At 44.4% G+C, this 20124-nt stretch overlaps 1 protein-coding gene across 6 annotated transcripts; it reads left to right on the top strand.

The window, feature by feature from the left end:
- Window positions 1-1431: 1431 nt before the first annotated feature.
- LOC133913241 (uncharacterized) lies at window positions 1432-20113 on the top strand. Of its 6 annotated transcripts, none has more exons than XR_009909005.1 (10): window positions 1432-1722; window positions 2363-2710; window positions 2907-3122; window positions 3525-4171; window positions 5086-5182; window positions 5267-5320; window positions 5402-5520; window positions 16391-16581; window positions 18532-19238; window positions 19516-20113. XR_009909005.1 is itself a non-coding variant. In XM_062356334.1 (9 exons), the coding sequence occupies exons 1-9, from the start codon at window positions 1525-1527 to the stop codon at window positions 19167-19169; spliced, it is 2508 nt and encodes an 835-aa protein (XP_062212318.1). In that variant the 5' UTR covers window positions 1432-1524; the 3' UTR covers window positions 19170-19557. The 6 variants fall into 6 exon arrangements, 2 of the variants coding, with proteins under 2 accessions (XP_062212318.1, XP_062212342.1); XR_009909008.1 differs by having other exon boundaries at window positions 19520-20113; XR_009909007.1 differs by having other exon boundaries at window positions 18532-19230.
- Window positions 20114-20124: the final 11 nt, after the last annotated feature.

Consider the following 20124-nt stretch of genomic DNA (forward strand, 5'->3'; position numbering starts at 1 on the left):
GATCTACAAATTTGTAGTTGAAAAGTTTTTCATTTGAAGTCATTTAGATGCTCAAATAATCATTCGAAACTTCAAATGATTATTCAAATATCTAAATGACTTCAAATAAAAAAACTGTCAACTACAAAGTTGTAGATCTCTCATCGAGAGCTACAATTTTCATATAGATTTTTTTGTCATCCAACTTCATATACAAAAGTTATAATTTTTTTAATAGATGGTCATTTCCAGAGGCAGTTCACATAAGGAACCGTCTGTGGAAATGACCATTTTTACAGGCGGTTCCTTATGTGAACCTTCCTGTGATAATAATCTATTATTACAAGCGGTTCACATAAGGAACCGCTTGTAAAAATATATTTTCACAGACGGTCCGTAATTGCAGGAGGTTCTCGCCAATTATTCAGACGGTTTTTCAAATAAATCGCCTGTAAAAAATTATCCTAAGTATCTTAAAAAATAGTTTTTTATAGATTTAATCATGTGCAATGCAGGTGATGCTTAGATAGACGCTTAATTAAAGAGGGTAGTGAAGCACCTGCATAAGAGTCTAAGCGCCGCCAATAAAAACAAACTAATTTCGGCGCTAATTTCCGTCAAAATCAACAACTATCCAGAAGTACATGGCCACATGGACACGTTGTATGTGGCCTTAGGTGCAACTCAATTGAATTGCGTAAGTTTTCGGTGCGACCTATATAGGAAAACAACAGAACAAAAAGTGGACCGGGAAAACGCAAAAGCCCATGTGAGGGACAAACCTAGCACTCGGGAGTAGTGGTCAGCTGCTCAAGTAGCACTTGGGAGCTTTAGGTTCGATCTGTGGATGGATGAATTTTGGATTCTCATATGGTTATGTATGGAGTGTGAGGGTCACTCATCACGGTAGAGCCGAGCCTGAGGAAGATTATCCCTTGCAGATGGAGTCGCACTATTAAAAAAAATAACAAACCTAGCAGGCCACACGTGCCGACAAAATGAAACCTACAGGTGCGGTAGGGGCCGAAGCGTGCACGAAGCCAGCTCTAAGAAAGAGAGGGATGGAGCGGAGCCGGCGGCAGTGCAGGGTAGGGAGCCAGGAGGGCTACATGAGATCAAAGGCAGGTGTCGAAGATTTGCCACGAGAAGCAGGAGGGTGCGTGAAGTTTGGCTCCTAGTCACCGCCGACGACATATAATACATCCGTGCATGGAGTCCAGCAAAGTCGAAAAAGAGAAAGTATCCTCCAGACAAATACCTGGTGAATATCCATCCATTCGAAGTATTCTCCAGACAAATACCCGGTGAATATTCATCCGTTAGCAAAGTTTTATAAAGAAAAAACAACTTTGATGATGCACAAAAGATGCAGATGGGCCGTACATGGTCCGCGTTCGGTGTGCTCTCGAAGGAAGTCCGGTCCATTTCGCTCCTTGAAAACCCAAGCAAAATCTGTGTTGTTCTAGAAAGCCCTCTCAATCCTATCGCCACGAGCCCACGACACGACGCGGAAGTAACCCGGCTGCTCCGGAACTCTCTCTCGCCATGCTGCCGGCGGTCGCCGCCTTCTCGCCGACGCCGCACGTCTCCCCGGCCCTGTCCTCCCATCTCCGGTGCCACAACCTGGGCCTTCGCTTCCACGCACGCGTCCGTGCTTCCTCCAGGTCGTCCTCGTCCGGCGCCGGCCGCGCCCGCCTCCTCCTCGCCGGCGCGTTCGCCTCCATCGACGGTGGCGCGGGACATGTAAGCTCCCGGGCTCCCTCACATGCCCTCTAGGTGTTTATTCTCGTGCCCCCTGCCCCTCCTCATAACTCCCCATTGGGCTTGGAGAGAAATGCTTGGTATGGGACTTGGGGTTGCTCACTCGTTTCTTGCTACTACTCTCGAATTTCCGTTCAAGCTGGAAGCAAATAATTTAACTCATTCTTTGTTCTTGGTTCAAATGACTGCATGTTTGACGGCACTGAACTCTGGAGGATGTTATTATCCGGAATGCTTAATGTCTACATAATTGGTCCCGTATTGAATGCATTTTCATGGCTGTTATTGTTCGAGGGAATATTTTGTCGATTCTGATAGCTAGGCTCGGTCTCGTGTGGCTTTGCTTGGTGCTTGTTTGTTGAGCGGTTTGACAATCATACAAAGAATACAACACGTGCTTTATGTCGCTTGATTTGAGCTAAAAATGATCGTCTTCGACCTATATTCAAAACTTGTGTATTGAAATGCAACTGATTACTTACGAAATTATGCCCTTGTGGAAGCTCATGTATGTTAGCACCTCATGGAAAACACACACTTTAGTTGATCTTAACGTTTTAAGTTTCAGCACGAACTTTCTTTGGAGTTGCTGTCATTTGAATACATTGCTTGGTTTTGCTAGGATGTTGGTAGTTCTGCTGGCTCCAAAAGTTCTGGATCTGCATACATTGGCCTCTTTGTTCGAATGCTTGGCTTGGACAATGACTCTCGTGACAGGGAGCATGCTGTTTGCACACTCTGGCAATACTCCCTTGGTGGACGGAGGAGCATTGATGAGATAATGCAATTCACTGGTTGCATTGTTCTCGTCATTAGCCTGCTGAAATCAGAATCTATTCGCGCCTGTGAAGCAGCTGCAGGTCTTCTGCGTAACGTAACGTCAGTTCAGTTATACAGGCAGATGGCCGTTGAGAGTGGAGCAATGGAAGAAATCTTCAGTCTTCTCTGTAAATCTACAGTAACCCCTGAGGTAACTGCAAACATAATCACCACCAATCCAAGGTTTCCTTCGTCCTGCCATGTTGACTGCAAAATGATATAACTGACTATTACATGTCTGGTATGCTTGGTAATAGACTAATAGTTGATAGCCAGACTAGATACTGACATGTAGGAAGAATACTGAATTACCTAATGTATTTTGCAAACATACTGTTCTCTTGCAGACGATCGAGCAGTGTTTGTGTACCATTTGGAACTTTTCTATTGATGAGAATTGGAGGTACAAGATTTTGAGGAGTGATGTTCTAACAAAGATTGTTAGCTACCTAGATGATGAAGTTATAAAATTCAAAGAGGCTGCTGGTGGTATCATATCAAATTTAGCCTTAAGTCCTTCTAATCATGGACCTCTGGTCGAAGCAGGTGTGATTCCAAAATTGGTAAGTTGCATTGTATTCCACCTTAACAAAGATCCCAATGCAAATAATTGCAAATTATATATTTTGCTGCAATTTAGAAATTGCGGATTAACCAAGCTAAGGGTATTTATGCTTAAAATGGAACATGTCCAATTGATCTTTTTGCAAATAAGGTTCTTATAAGCCATTGCAATTGCAGTCCCATGATATGTGCTTTCCGAACTTTTGATAATCTGATTATCCAGAAACTTTTGCAATATCCAAATTATTAGGCCCGAATTGTGAAATATGCCAAAGTCTTAGGTCTTGCTATTATCTCAATTCTCAAGTGAAACATTTTATTTGGACTATGGTATGCTTATCTCACTTGCTGTTATGTACTTCCCAAAATTCATTCGAAATAATTATTAGGGTTGTTTTTAGGTTCACCTTTTGCAAAACAAAGAAGAGGACTATAAGATTATCAGAAAGGAAGCTAGAAGTTCACTTATACAGCTAGCCATCGATGATTATTACCACAGCCTTATAATAGAGGAGGGTCTAGTCCGGGTTCCTTTGGTTGGCTCAGCTGCATACAAAGCTTTTAGACCTCTCCCTCATTCATGGCCTTCTTTTCCTGATGGCTCTGAGATTCAACGGAGTTCTCGCCCCTCAAAATACGGTGCTACGGAACTGCTCCTTGGCTTGAGTGTGAATGAGAAGGAAACAAAACCCGACAAAGCTAAAATTAATGCTATGATAGGGCGTTCTAATCAGCAATTCCTTGCACGTGTTGGAGCTATTGAGTTGGATGATGAAGGAAAGGACCAATCTGGATCTGAAAAGAATGACCTCTATACCATTTTGCCATGGGTAGATGGTGTTGCACGGCTAGTTTTAATCCTTGGTCTTGAAGATGTATCTGCAATTAAAAAGGCTGCTAGAGCAATAGGCGATGCGTCAATAAATGAACATATGCTCACCTCATTCAAGGAAGCTGGGGCTGTTAAACCTCTACTTCAGTTGCTGAAGCACAGTGATCTACCTGTTAGAGAAGCTGCTGCTTATGCGTTGGAAAGACTAAGTGTCAGGTATATTATCTTCCCTTTCTTCAGAGTCATTAGACAAGACAATCATTCCACGTAATATTGTTTAGAACAAACCTAGATATTAAAACCATCACTGTGTTGGTAATTAACTCTTGGTTATGATGTCAAATTATGAATCAACTTCTTTAATTTCACATTGTATTGACATAGTTATCTATCTGGAACCTACTTATCTGTCCGTGTGCATCTATCCATTTGGCTAATGCTATAACAGTGTGCATATTTTTTTCCAGTGATCAGCACAACAGAAACATGTTGAGAACTTTTTGGAGCCATATCAGCTCTACACGGTTCATTTTGGCAAATAGTCCAACATATCTACTTTATTTTCAATACACTTATGCTACTCTGTTCAGGCTAACTGAAGAAATGGACAATAAAGTCTACCTATCCCAAATGTCGGTTTTATACTAATAAGTAAAAGTAATAGTGGGAAACTGTTTATAGATGAATAATGGCGAAGTGTTTTGTACCTGTTAGTGTATAGCCATGAAGTACTTTTATGGCAATTTAGCAGGCGCTACATGCTCAACCATGTTTAATACTTCCTCTAATGATATAAGTCCATTAGGACATCGACATGGTCTCCATTATGTCACTTTGACTAATAATATCTATAAAAATATATTATTTCAAATAGAAATAGTTATATGTTATGAAAGTATTTTTCATGATGAATATAATGATATCAACCTTATGTTGTCAATCTATATGATTTTTTAGCTATTGATGGTCAAAGCTAAAAAGGTTTGACTTAGGACAAACCTAAATGGACTTAGATTTGAGATCGGAGGTAGTATGTTTAGCCCTATGTTTTGTGTTAGTTTCTGAATTCGTTTTTTGACTTCGATATGTTCCTCCTTTGACTACAATCTTTCTTCACTATTCTTTTGTAGCTCCACAATCTGTCAGAAGATCAAAGCAGAAGGTGGACTAGAACTGCTTCTAAACGCAGTGAAGGATCCAAATACTCATGTAGAACAACTAGAGAAGGTCTTGTACTTCAATGTAACCTACTTTACTTTTTTGGCGTTACACTGTCGTGGCCCAGGTTCTAACCTGACAGTTTCGATGCAGATAATTTATACACTTTCTCGAATATTTGACAGGGGGACCAGCATGGTAGATGCGGTGAGTTAGGCTTCTTTGCACATCAATCATATTTTATGTTGTTTGTTGAAACATTGAAGTATAGTGTTGTCAATTTGTCAGCAGGATAGCTATGCTTGTAATGGGTCCGAGGATGTAACAAATTCAGAGACGAGTATTCAAGGTGATATAGATACTGAAAACAATGGAATTTCCCATACTGTAAACCAAGAGATGACCAGGTTCGTTACAGCCTTGTTGCTACATTTACATGTCTGACTTTTTATTTACTTCATAGAAATCTTTTGGTTCTTACTCCATTTATTCATAAGCAAGTGTTGTTTTAACTTGGTGCACAACTATTAAAAATTGATGTAAGATTACTATACTGCCCTATGAAATGTCTTAACTATTTATTTACTTTATGTTCATAAAAATGTGTTTCCCTTTATCCATAAATAAGTGTTGTCTAAGCCTTATGCGCACATATTATGAATTTGTTTAAGATTAATACAGTACCCTATTATGTTATGTTAGTCCCTATATTACTTCTAATAATTAAGCTGAAGTTTTGGGACATATGTCCAGTTGATTAATTACTCAGTACAACTATTTTAGCCCTTAAAATCACTCCATTGGCCATTGCTCCTCAACACATAGGGGAACTAGATCTATGGTATAGTTATCCAGTTATCCAGAGACAGGATTTTATTTCTAAAATAACAGTTATGCAGGGACTAGAATAAATAGTGATGGAGGAAACACTTTTCAGTGGTTAAGTTATTTTTCTGTAGAGGGAGAAACATGAATTTATATCGTAACAAGCTGCTTATAGGGAGAAGCAGTTGATGTTCTTTTGTCTTTATCAGAATTGATTACTTTTTAACAGTACATCAGTAGATTGAATAAATGAATAATGTTACATAAAAGCAGTTAAATGACTCATAAACTTCCTTATATAGTTCTGCATTTCATTGCAGTTTATGTCTTAAGCATTTTTTTTGTGAGTTGTGATCTCACACTGATCAGTGGATCACCTAATCTTCTTTAGAGCCACAATTTTCCAGAAGGAACAAGTCAATTTTACCCCTATCAACTATCACCAAAGTCTAGTTTCACCCTCAACTACCAAACCGTCTAATTTAGATGCTCTAACTACCAAAACTATATCAAAGAACCCTCTGATGGTGGTTTCATGAGCACTTTTGCTGCCTCACAGGCTGCTGACATCGCTTAACATTGCTGTGGTGGTAGGCACCTGCAAAACCAGCATATTTGCCACATCATCTCTAGTCCCTCTCTTCCCCTCTTGCATGCGTACAGTGGCATCAACCATCCAGCAGGGTGTGCTCTGGATCTACAGTCACCCTAGCCCCCTTTGGCTATCGTTTCATGGCCACAGTGGCCACACTTGCCATGACTTGAGAGTGCGTGTCCGCTTGCATTATCACTCTGGTGATCACATCCTGAAGCTACAGCTTGCGGTATTATTTTGCTTGCATCTCCTTAACAAGCTACTCGCACATGTGGATAACATGTGCACGTCCCTTGTGTTCTCAATCGACTTGTTGCTCACTTGTGCGGCAACTGGGTTTGTAGCTTCCCCCATTGAGGTTTCGTCATCTTTCTGCTTCTGCTTGTGTTGTAACCAATTATCTCACACGTTCTGTCTGTCTTCGACGGCCACCTTCTCCAAAAAGTTGTGAGTAGGTTTGCTCTTGTATTTACTAATAATGAAATTGATTAATCTTGTGACCTGCTTTTGTTAGTCTTCCCTAAATCTGGTTGTACCATAGCTGTTCTTACTAAAAATACCCCTTGGAGGAAGTAATGGCCTCTTGCGCTCCCTCCCCCGACCCTTGCCCTCCCGGCGCCTCCACCCTCCACAGCGCCACGCCGGCGTCCATCCCGGACCCGGCGGCCACCGATCTGGCCCTGCTATCCCCGAAGCCGGTCTCTCACTCCCCACGGGCGTTGGTTTCCCCTTCTCCTCTATCGCCATCGGCGCGGCCGTTCCTGCCGGCGAGCCAGTCGAAGGAGTTGCGCTCGCAAGATGCCAGCCCGACCTCCGCTAGCGAGGGTCTGCGCGCCTCCGTTGCGCGCTCTTTCAGAGATGTGGTGATCTCCTCGGCTGCTCCGGTCATGGCTCCATCAAGCTCGACCACCGCGGCACCCAAGCAGCCTTCGAACTTCAAAATCATTCTACGCCGACCACTTGCGCAGTGGAGGCCGTGACCTCCTGCGGATCACCCCACTGTCCGTCCTATGATTCACCGCACCTTCGAGTCGTGGCACGATCCAGTGGACGGTTGGTGGTGGAAAACCGTCGTGCCCGAAGAAGACGCCTTGCGCCACCTCGATGCCCGCGTGGCCAGGTCCTGGAGGATCTCCGTGGAAGATGTTTTATTTTATTTTTGACGTCTCATCGTGCAGCCCTTTGCTGACGGAGCACTCGCTGTTTCCGCTGCTTGTCCTTGGGACATCGTCCCCACAACTGCATGAACTTGTCAAAGGTCGCGGCGTCACCAACGGCGTCGTTCGCCCTGGAGGTCCCTGCTCAGATGGACAGGAGGTGGCTGTCCGTTTGGTGTCGCCTGTCCCCACCGCTGCTCCCGGGCTTGGGTCCTTCTGATGCCTCCCCTTGTGACGCGGCTGGCGGTTGTTCTACGGGTTCTTGTGGTGGTGATCGCAGTGGTGCTCTGGGTGGCCGCCCGCGTCGCCGTCCTCGACGACGTCGCTCCTCTTTTGGCAATGGTGCCTCGGCGCCCCCGCCTCCGCCACCTTCGTCTAATGATGGCGTAACTAGGCCACGTGACCCATCGTCCAGTCGGCGGATGCTGGAGGTTGCTGGGTGTGCAGTGGACCACCCGCATAGAGAGTTCTACATTCTTGATCTATCTGAGAGCATTGCTCAAGCTGAGGTTGACTTGAGGTGAGCAATGTTCATCATTGTCATCAGCACCAGGCCACCGGTCACCCCCAGAGAGGTGGCGTCGGCTATTGCTATTAAGTTCAATCTCAATGTTGACTCCCTGTCCATCCACCCTACCAGACCTGAAGACTTCATGCTCTTCGCTCCGGACGAATCAATCGCAGAGCTGTTCACCAACGGTGGCTGACCAATATCCTCTCCCTCCTTAAATATGTGGGTAAAGAGATGGACTCAGCAAGCACATTGAAAGTGCCTAGAGGGGGGGTGAATAGGCTTTTCTGAAATTTAAAACTAAAAACAGCGGATTAAACTGCCGGATATTCCGGTGAAGTCCGGATACTCCGGTATGGTCCGGAGTATCCGGTCTAGTCCGGAGTCTCCGGCCTGACAGGAAATTTTAGAATAAATTTGAACTAAAGATCACAGCTAGATTCTATGAGATTCACTAGGTCAAGTAGATATTACTAAGCTAGAATAACAATTAAAACTAGCAAGATTGATACTATAGCAATTTAAATGACAAATCATCAAATGCACACGATCAAGTAAATTTCACAAGTAAGAACACGAGAAAATATCCCGGAGTTCGGCCACCTCACAAAGAAGTGCCTACGTCTCCGTTGAGGAGCTCACAAAGAGCTGGGTCTTCTCCAACCCTATCCTCTTCTAGCGACCACAAAGATCAAGCTAGAAATTCTTACTCAATTATGAAGATGCTTACAAACTTCCCGAGGCACACCACAAGATTTAGGTGCTCTTCGGGCGACTCCTTTCCTTCTAGAAACCCAAAGCTTCAAAGGAGATGATCGCAGTAAATGCTCAATGAAGAAATCAATGCTCAAGTGGCTTGAACCCTCTCCAAACACACACTCTCAAATTTGTGCAAATTTGGCTCTAGAGATGATTGGAGAGGCTTTGAATGCTCTTAAAGTGCTCAAGAGGTCTCAAGGAAACCAGCCACAGCAAGCTCTAAATGATATGGAGAGAGGAGGCATTTATAGCCCTCTCTCACAGACTAGCCGTTACTGTTTTTGTCAGAGCTTACCGGAGTATCCGGTGAACACCGGAGTCTCCGGTCCTAATTCCAAAAATGGCGTCAGAACGGTCACGAACGTGTCAGAACTAGCCGTTACAGTTCTGTTTAATTACCGGAGTCTCCGGTGAACACCGGAGTCTCCGGTCCTGACAGATTTTCCAAAACAGACTAAGTCCGGAGACTAGCCGGATCCTCCGGCATCTCCAGGTACCGGAGTATCCGGTGAACACCGGAGACTCCGGTCTTTACTATTTTTTATCAAAAAGATTAAAAGCTAACCGAGAGCCTCTGCCGGAGTCTACCTCGGAGACTCCGACTGCACACAAAACATTTTACCGGAGTATCCGGTGAACACCGGAGACTCCGGTCTTTTTCTTGAAAAGATTAACCCGTAACCGAGACTCTCTGCCGGAGGCTAGCTCGGAGACTCCGGCTGAACGCTGAGTACCGGAGTATCCGGTGAACACCGGAGACTCCGGACTCAGAAGATTTTCAGAAAGAGTTTCGTGTCCTTGAGTGAATGTGTCTCTCAATTGGGTGATTCTAAATGATCTCTTGAGCATTGAGACACTGATCAAGCAAATGAATTCATTCATCTAAGAAAAAATCTATCCTAGACTCAATTTCAAAAGTAAAAAGAATTTAAGCCTTATCTTATATCCTTCGTTGATTCTTCAATTGTTTCGACGGGCGTCAAACGTCATTTAACTTCATAACTAATGCTCATACCTGTTCAATACTCACAAAGCATGTTAGTTCTTTAATCGTTTTGTCATCAATAAGCCAAAACCCACTTAAGGGGCCTAGATGCACTTTCACACATGCAATCGGCCGGTCCCTGCCGTTCCATTTAGAGCTTGTGCTCAGCAGTGTTCTATTGCACACTTGGGAGCTCGCCACGGCAGAGCGGCTACTTGGTGCCTACTGTTGGGTCCAGCAGCTTCATCCGAGCACTGCCGATCGTTAGGACCTATCAGTGTTTCGGCTTTCAGCTTGGGCGTCCCATCCTGATCTAATCCCGTCAAGCAAAGACCTACTCATCGTGGAGCTAGGCGAGTTGGAAGTGCCGGAGGAACCTCCAAAGAAGAGAACTCTTGCATACACTGTCGACATCACGCTAACGGCAATTCATGGCTTTGATGTTCGTCCTCCACCAGAGCCTCCTCACAACTCAGATGTTGATAAAGGTGACATCAGAAGACGTCGTTGGTGTACGAGTTCCTCTCAGTCTCACCAGGGTGATCTTGATGATCTCCCTGGCAACTCCGGTGGTGGATTCCCTCGCATCCGAGTCAAAGATCAGTTGGGGCCCACCAATCAAGTTACAAATCACGTGGTAGCTATGTTATCGAGGAGTCCACGTCCCGATGTCGACAACTCGGTTTGTCTGCCATTGTGGGGTCCCCCTTCCGTTCGGGCTGCCGCCTCGGGTCATGTCGCACACATTGATCACTCCCAGGCTGCCACCACCGTGCTTTCACATTTCGAGGGGACCTTTGACTCAGAAGCCGTTGCAGATTTGATGACGACGCCCAACTATCTTTCTGGGGTTCGCTGTTATGTTCCTTCCTTAACAGGGGATTTTAACTCCTCCCTGGTTTCGGAAGAGGTGTGCGAGCTGGGCTACATGTCATCCTCTATTGGGCCTTCATTGGTGGTGAGGACTCCTGCAGGGCCACCGGTTGATCCAGGCGTGTATACAGTGGCTATTGGGTCGGTAGACCTTGCAGGCGGGCTTTGCACTTCTGCACCACCGAATGCTCCAGAGTTGAGCCGATCATCCTCTAGCTCGAGTCTTGTTCACAAAGATGCTCTCGAATACATCAACTCGACCCCTGGTGGCAAACCAACACCACTGGGCTTTCCTGTTTCTGAGCATCAGGTCCCGCGCCTGTGTAGCACGTGTGATTAGGGTTGCACTTGTTGCTCTAGCAACTCCAGAAGCAGATGACGCCTATAAGCCGAAGACCTGCAGTGTTGTTTACTCCAGGAGGATTCATGGACGAGCCAAGGCATCTCTTGGAGATGGTGCTAGCATCTCGGCCAAGCACACCTTTTGCCGCCTTCATTTGCAAAATCACGCAGCAATGCAAGGCTCTGCTCCTAGTCCTAGCAATCAACAAACGACGCCTGAAAACTCTGCCTCCAGGCTTTGTCCCAAGGTGCAGTGGGAGGATTGCCATCCGAGCATGTGTTGTTGCCTCTCTAGACCAACACATCTCATCAAAGGTGATGCGAACACTGGGACTCCTCGGAGATCAAGAAAGGCTCAATCAAGCGGCTCTAGATAGATGCACACGTTTGTTTGATAATCCACTGTGTTGCACTCATATCGCTACGTTGGTGGTGATTTTTGGGTGGACCGCGCCGGATGACACTTAGGTCAGGACGGCGAAACCACTCACCGAGCGCTGATTCCCAGCTTGGGCTTCTTTTGGTCGTCTTTTCTGGTTTCTTCCCAATGATTTCTTCTAATATTTTGGTGTGGAACGCCCGCAGTTTGAATGCCAAAGCGAGGCGTGATGTGCTTCGTGAAGTGGTGGTTTCTTATCGTCCAAATCTTGTTTGTTTACAAGAAACAAATTTGGCATATATCTCAGATTGGGACATTCTTTTAATGCTGGGTTCTGAATTTAACAAATTTGTGTTCCTTCCTGCGGCTGAATCAAGGGGAGGGGTTGTCGTCGCATGGAAAGGCAGTGAATTCCAGGAACTGGCCTCATGGGTGGACCCTCTGTGTCGGTTCAACTCAAAACATCTGAGGAACTGACATTGTGGTTTACCGGTGTGGTGTACGGTCCCTAATTAGATGCGGAAAAGATCAGATTCTTGGAAGAACTAAGGGATAAACGCTCCTTCTGCACCGGTCCGTGGGCTATTGCCGGTGATTTCAACATGATATACCAATCTGTAGATAAGAATAATGCCAATCTCAACAGGGCCATGATGGGGTGTTTTCGGAGATTGATGGATGACCTGGAACCTAAAAAAATTCCTCTAATTGGTCGCCGCAACACGTGGTCAAACGAAAGGGAGGCTCTAACTCTTGTGAAGCCTGACAGGGTGTTGTGTACATTAGATTGGGAGTTAATGTTTCCTGACTATATGTTACAAAGCCATGCTACGGAAATGTCCGATCATTGTCCTCTCATATTGGGGTTGAAATGCGGCACCCACGGTAAGTGCACATTTCATTTTGAAAGCTTTTGGCCGAAGTTTGAAGGTTTCCATGATACGGTCGTTGCATAATGGGAAGCTCATGTGAGTGCATCCTGCCCTTTCGAGCGCTTCTCCATTAAACTCAAAAGGCTCAGTCGTGCTTTGCAATCATGGGGACAATGTCATGTTGGGCATATCATGTCTCAACTGATGTTGGCTGGGGAGCTTCTTCACCGCCTTGAGATTGCCCAAGACTCTCGGGTCCTTTCCTCTTGATGAGAATTGGATAAGACGAGAGCTGAAGCGTCGTTGCCTTGGGTTGTCATCATTTGAAAGAACGATTGTGTGACTATGGTCTCGTATAGGCGAGCTGAAATAAGGTGACGCTAACACATCTTTCTTTCACCTGCAAGCAAGTTTTCGTAAGAAAAAAAAAATTCATAGCAAAAAGCTCCAAGATGGCGATCATATTGTGACAGCTCAAGAGGATAAACAGGAAGTGATGCATAAGTTCTTTGATGGGTTGCTTGGAACAGCTGAACCAAGGAACTCTACTCTCAATCTAGCATCCTTCCATCAGGAGGCTTTGGATCTCTCCGCTCTTGAAGATCTCCGAGGACGAGGCCTGGTCGGTGATCAAAGAATTACCTTCGGATAAAGCCCCCGTGCCTGATGGTTATACAGGCAGATTCTATCGCACATGCTGGAGTGTAATCAAGAATGATCTCTTGGCTGCATTGTTGATCCTACATCAGGGGGATGGGCGCAAGCTTGGGCTGCTGAACTCTGCTTATTTGACTCTACTTACCAAGAAGGTTGATGCTTTACAAGCCAAAGATTTTCGGCCTATAAGCCTCATACATAGTTTTGCAAAACTGTTTGCTAAACTCATGGCCAACCGGCTTGCTCCAAGACTATCATCTATTGTTTCTACTAATCAGAGTGCTTTCATCAGTGCTTGATGTATTCATGATAATTATGTCTTGGTGTAGCAAACGGTAAAACTCTTACACAGACAAAAAGAGCCTAGAGTGCTGCTGAAACTGGACATCACTAAGGCCTTCGACTCCATATCTTGGCCTTTTCTTTTGGAGGTTCTCTCTCATCTTGGTTTTGGGCGTTCTTGGTGCAATCTTCTCTACAACATATTATCCTCTGCAACTACTCGGATCTTGCTTAATGGTAATCCTGGAGCAGTGATCAAACATTGTCGGGGTCTGAGACAGGGAGACCCACTCTCTCCCATGTTATTCATCGTAACTATGGATGTGCTGAATTCTCTAATCTGCAAGGCTTGTGAAGCGGGCTGCTTCAACCGCTGGTTGTTCATGCTCCAGAGCACCGGGTTTCTCTATATGCAAATGATGTCGTACTTTTTCTTTGGCCCTCTCTTACTGAACTTCAGTTCATCAGGGAGATTCTCTCTATTTTTGGGCATGCGTCAGGTCTGTGCACCAACCTTGAAAAGAGCTCGGCTATTCCCATCATATGCCAAAACCTGGATATTGAGGCCATTGATGCTTCCCTGCCATGCGCCAGAGCTATTTTTCCTTGCACATATTTGGAGTTACCGGTCTCAGATAGAAAACTTCGCAAAGGAGACTTGCTGCCTTTAATTGAGAAGGTAGCAGATAAACTTCCTGGATGGAAGGTCGGGCTATTGAACAAGGCTGGGAGACTAATCTTAGTTCGGATTGTCCTCACTGTCATCCCCATTCATATTCTCATAGCCATGGACATCCCCAAATGTGCTATTAAAGCAATAGACAAGAGGCGTCGAGCATTCCTATGGAAATGAAGGGAACAAATCAACGGTGGAGGCTGTCTTGTTGCATGGGAAAAAGTGTGCATGCCATTGGAACTCGGAGGACTCGGAATTTACAATTTGGAGACGCTTGGATGGGCTTTGAGAATGAGGTGGTTGTGGCTGAAAAAATCACAACCGAATCGCCCATGGTCTGATCTGCAGATTCCTACTCATCCAAACATCTTAGCCATGTTTGCAATTTCAATCATTACTCAAGTTGGTAATGGCCTCAACACTCTATTATGGACTAGTCGTTGGATACACAGTCACTCTTTACTTGAGATAGCTCCTACCTTAGTCTCTAATGTATCCAAAAGAGCGCTTAATAGGCACACGGTGGCTGAAGCACTCCACTGATGACAGATGGGTACAAGATATAGGGGGGGGGGGTTCTACTGATCAAGGTGCTGATTGAATACTTGATCATATAGGATACCATGGAGGAAGTATCTTTGATCCCGGAAGAACAAGATCAACATATATGGATGCACTCAAGTTCAGGTCAGTACTCACCAAAACAGCCTACAAAGCTTTCTTCACTGGGGCTGTTTGGTTTGAGCCATGGAAGCGTCTATGGCGGTCATGGGCTCCACTCAAATGCAAATTCTTTCTGTGATTGGCATTTCGTAATCGTTGTTGGACGGCCAATTGTTTGGCTCGCCGTGGACTTTCGCATCCAGCTCAATGTCCACTTTGTGAGCAAGATGACAAATCGGTTCAACATCTCCTTACCAGTTGTGTTTTTGCCCGTCAGATTTGGTTCCATCTACTCCCACACATTGGCCTACAAAATCTCACTCCAAAACCCCATGACATGAACTTCGCTGATCAGTGGCGGCGTGCTCTACGTCGGCTTCAATTCCCTAATTACTTTGGGAGCCTGGTAGATGGAAATAACGAAATGCTTGTGTTTTTGATGGAGTTTCTCCTTGTCTTCGGAACGTGCTGATAGATATAACAAATGATATCAAGCTCTGGTGCATGGCTAGAGCAAAAGGGCTCCAAGTGTGTGGCCGGGTTAGATTAGAAAGTGGTTTAGGTCGTGGTTATTCCTTTTCCTTGCATGGTAACACAAGAATGAGGGGGGAGGGGTGTGTTTGGTTTTTCTTCCTTTTGGAAAAACCTTTGTATTGGGTCCGTTCTCTTCTCTATCTAATACAAAGATACACAGCTCTCATGCGTGTTCGAGAAAAAAAAATTACCCTTAAATTCCCAAATTGCGGTCCAAATTTCTTGTCTGAGCCTCACAGATCTGAAACTGTTGTTCCTTGCTGGTGTTTGAATATGCCGCCGTGGCCCTAAAATCACCATTCTGTCTTCTAGTGTCGCTACCTGTCATCGCATTCATCGGCAATGCTATGGTTCTTGACAGAGGTTTCTGTTGCTATGCATTGGTTCTATAAAAAAAAAAACTTGACCAACTTAGAAGGAACTAGGTGGCATTATAAATAAGAAGAAATAGGCACCTAAATTTTTGTCGAAGAGAACTTGAATCTAGATTGTCTTAGCGTACATCCACACCTTCAACCAACTTAGCTCGGCTCAGTTCCTTATGCATTGGTTCTACATACTAAATTACCAGCCGCCACCCCTCTTTTGGGCACACTAGATCCATAGACACTAATGACGCGGCTCATCAGATATGCACTATCATTTCTGGCAGCCATGCTTCGCTTTTGGGCATATAAGGTTGAGACATTAGTGTATAGCAGGTTGTGTAGAGAGGCAAGGCTGGTGTGTATATGCTGAGTTGACACGTGCCTGCCTGACGCATCCTTGTTGGTCAGAGAAATCGAGGGACAGAGGGAAAAGAGGGAGAGGGGGTGAGATGAGGTGACTGACAAGTTGGCGTGATAGGTATTCCATTCCCGATATGGTAGGGTTAAGTCATGTAAGCAGCCAACTGGGCAAAGCCTCACACAAAATCATCACCCATAGTTATTTGATTTGGCTTTGATTGTTGGCGGGTGTTAATCTTACGGTTCTTTTGTTAAGAGTGTAAGTTTTGAACTTAAACGATTCGTTGAGGTAAAATGGACTTATTTCGTTGCAGAGTATGTAAAAGGAAGTAATTTTATGATTTTAATCATGTGTGGTGCATGCTGATATTTGTTGCGCATCAAATTTTTTTATATCTTTTGGAATGGCGTACTGATGTGATGCTTTTCATGTTTTTAGCGAGATGATCGTTGATTTTGATGCAATCTCATGCTTAACCAAAGTTCTGAAGGAAGGATCGCCGAGTCTGCAAGCAAAAGTCTGTTCTGTACTGGAGCATTTCGCAGCTTCTGAGCAACATGCCACTGCAATGATTGCTGCTTGCACTGGTTCAGTAATCGAAACTATTCTGGAAATTGGGGTCATTTATGGTAAATTGTTTGATCCAATTTTGCATAAGAACTAAAGATGCATACATTACTTTCTTTCCTGGATTATTTCTGTATCATGAAATAGTTATGCTTGAGTACTGTTGATTGAAGTTAGCATGCACCGAAGAGCTTGATGGCAGTGCAGTGACCTGACATTTCTAAATTTCTATAAATATCATAAGAGTTTTAGATTAACTTATTTGTTTAAAGAGTGAAAAAACCTAGGTGTACTATGCCAAGATTTGTTGAGTTTCATTGGTTCGTATGAAAATTTCGAAGTACTACACATAAATTTGTATTCACATCAACCATACTATATTGCAGTTGGTTCATTTTGGAGCCATGGACATCAACTGTTTAAATTAATCAAGTCTTGAAATAGGGTAGCTGTATGAAGCTTGGGCTCCATAGTCTGAAGTTCCTTCTTTGATTGATAGTTCTGTGTTTCACTGGTGTAACTGAACAAGATCTTTTGGTCAAGGCTATCAACCTGTGAGACCTTATCATGGTCATTCCTGCACAAATTTCTTTGGCATTATGACGTGATTTGATTGTTTGCGTGCTGCTCGGTAGTGCTGTGCAGTGTTACCAGGACACGGATGCAGGAGTTGGAGTCCAACTCGGGTGCTGGTGTCTGACTCGGCAAACTCGAGAATATAGGATTTGGGGATTTTCTATTATATATTATTATTTTTATTATTTTATGTTTTAGACCTAAGGATATACATAAAAGATATATATAATATAGAGATCTACCTCTTCTTTAATACGCTAGAAGGGGAAATAAAATCGTAGTTTTGATTTACAATCAGATCCACTAGATTCGTCAAGGGTAAGGAAAAAGAAAATAGAAAAAGAATAAAGGTTGACATTGTTGAAGTATGAGTGAATTGCCCACTTTTACCCATCAGTTTAGGCTTTTGGGTGAACTGGTTGATGCATGCCGCTCAATATGGAATCAAAGCTAGAGGTCTCGAGTTCAAATCCTAGCGGACGCAATTAAAATAAAATTGCAGCCGACTCCTATTTCCACGTTTGAGGCCTGAGGGAACTTTCGCGTGAGGGAAAATGTTGAAGTATAAGTGAATTGCCCACTTTTTCCCATTGGCTTAGGCTTTTGGGTGAACTAGTTGTGTATGCAACTCAATAGAAATGAGCCATCATTTGTTGACCCATTCAGCCCACGTCGGCCCAACTCCCCTTCCTTTTCTTTTTCCCGCTCTCCTCTCGTCTCTCCCGACCTTACATCTCTCTCTCATGCTCACATCAGGACTTCAGGAGGCGACGGCGGCAGCTACCTACCGGAGTAGGGAGGGGAAGGCACTGGCGGCTCAGATTTGGATGGCAGTGGCTTGGATCTGTGCGACAGCAGTGCGGGTGACCGTTGAAAGGGGATGGGTGACGTGTGCCAGGCCGCTGGTGCGCGACGATGTGCTCGGTGCCTTAGCATGGCTTCTCTGATGTTGCATGTCTGATGCCTCTTCCTCCTCTCCCCCGCCGTTGCCTCCCCTTCTCCTCCCTTCACCCCCCCCCCCCCCCCGCCACTGTCTCCTCTCTCAAGCCTTGGACACGGACAAGCCGCGTCGAATGTGTGTCGCACCACATCCGACTCGAGTTGACACTACGATACGTGTCGATGCGGCAAAACACACGTGAATCCCTGTAACACAGGTGATGTGTGATAGGTAACTATGTAACATGACATTACAAGCTGTGATGTGATGTTAATTTGCTTGGCATATGTAGTATAATGTTAACTAAGAATGATGCTACTGAAGCAGTTTCTGTTGAATTTTCTTCACTTAAAAAATTGTTATTTAGTAGCATTCTGGTATACCAAAATTTACTGTCTTTTTCTGCTAGTATTTCATGCTTGAAACATCCAAATGGTGCTCTGTTGATATAAACTGCTTCTGTAAAATTTATTCACTTTTTTACCCTATCTAACAGGGACCAGAGGTGATCCTGAAAACTTTGATGACCTTCCTAGCGTAGTCACTGAAGAAGTCAGTCAGGCTGTGTCTGCAGCTGTGAGGTTACTCACAAAGTTATTGGACTTTGATCTTTTCATCCGCAGCATAAATAGTGAGAAATTTACTTCTCTGTTAAGAAGAATGCTCAAGTCCAGTTTTCCCCTTCAGTCAAAGGATTGGCTTGCAGCGTGCCTCGTTAAGCTAGAATCAAGAGCTGGATTATCAGGAGATCATGGTGTCAGCAGTATAGATATGGAGATAACAATTTATGAGACTATTCCAAGACTAGTTGAGCAAATGATGACCTCATTTTCTTTCGAAAATAAAGGAAGTGCCGTAATAGAGCTGAACAAGATCATATCTGGTGGTGTGATGGAATACACAAGAGCGGTGGCTGCAATTGGAGGGATATTTCCGCTGGTGAAACTGCTTGAAGAGGGCGATGAAGGTGCACTGGAAGCTAGCCTAGCTATCTTGTATAATTTGAGCATGGATCCAGAGAATCACCCAGCAATAATTGCTGCCGGAGCGGTGCCTCTGTTAAAGCGGATTGTTCTTGCGCAAGGCTCACACTGGACTAGTGCTCTTCAGTTGTTGAGAACTTTACCTGTATGACATCATGGAAACAAATGACCATCATCAATGGACGTTTAAAGTGTACTTGTAGCGTGCACAGGTACGCCGGTAAGATTTGTATCGATGTTGACATGATCACTTAATTCCAAATGCCGGTGCGAGAATTTAGAGACTCTAATCAAAAGACTAAAAGCCCCTACGGACATTGTTGAACAGCAAGGAATGTGGTTTAGTCACTTGTACATACAGTTTTTTGCTCTTAGTATTACAACGGTGGCAGAGGATATGCATCCTTGGAGTGCATGGACGTAGATACAGTTTATCCTGTTGCAGAATGAAACATTCGATAATATTGACTGACCATGATCTCGTTTTTCCTTTGCAGCTAGTTAGTTAGATAATTAAGATTGCAGCGGAACCAATCCTGCTCAGAACCGTCATGTAGAAATAGAGTTTCATGACAGTGGCCTTATGAAACCAGGAGTTCCAAATCCCGGCCTTATCTTAGCAATGGCGTCGCCATTTTATGACCAATTGAAGTGCCTTTCTATCAAGCGCCGTGGCTGGAGCAGGATGACTGCTTTCCAAAGATAATCTTTTTGCTAATAGGTTATGGCAAAAGTTAGTCCCATTCACTTTTGGACATAGTAGCAGTTGCTGGTTGTGTGCCCTGCAGAAGTTCACATTGTGCTTGTTCATTCCACCCTGTTTTTTTGAACGCTGGGTTACTACTCTGGAAAAAAGAAAAGGAAGAGCCTTTTGTTAACAATATATAACTGAAGGGATGCTAGATAGAGCTATTACGCTGTGTTTATCTGACGGAGCAGAGCGCATGCTGAGGTTGTAACTCGCGTGGGATATCGGATGTGTAACCTGGGTCACATGATCGTGGCATTGCTTTGCCATCACCCTCCGTGCTGCAGCCTAGTAAAAACTCTGCCAGACAAAGTACCGCTCGAATTCAATATTCCACTTTGTGTTTTGATCTCGGGGC

Source organism: Phragmites australis, chromosome 1 (assembly GCF_958298935.1).
Source record: "Phragmites australis chromosome 1, lpPhrAust1.1, whole genome shotgun sequence".
Classification (NCBI taxonomy): Eukaryota; Viridiplantae; Streptophyta; class Magnoliopsida; order Poales; family Poaceae; genus Phragmites; species Phragmites australis.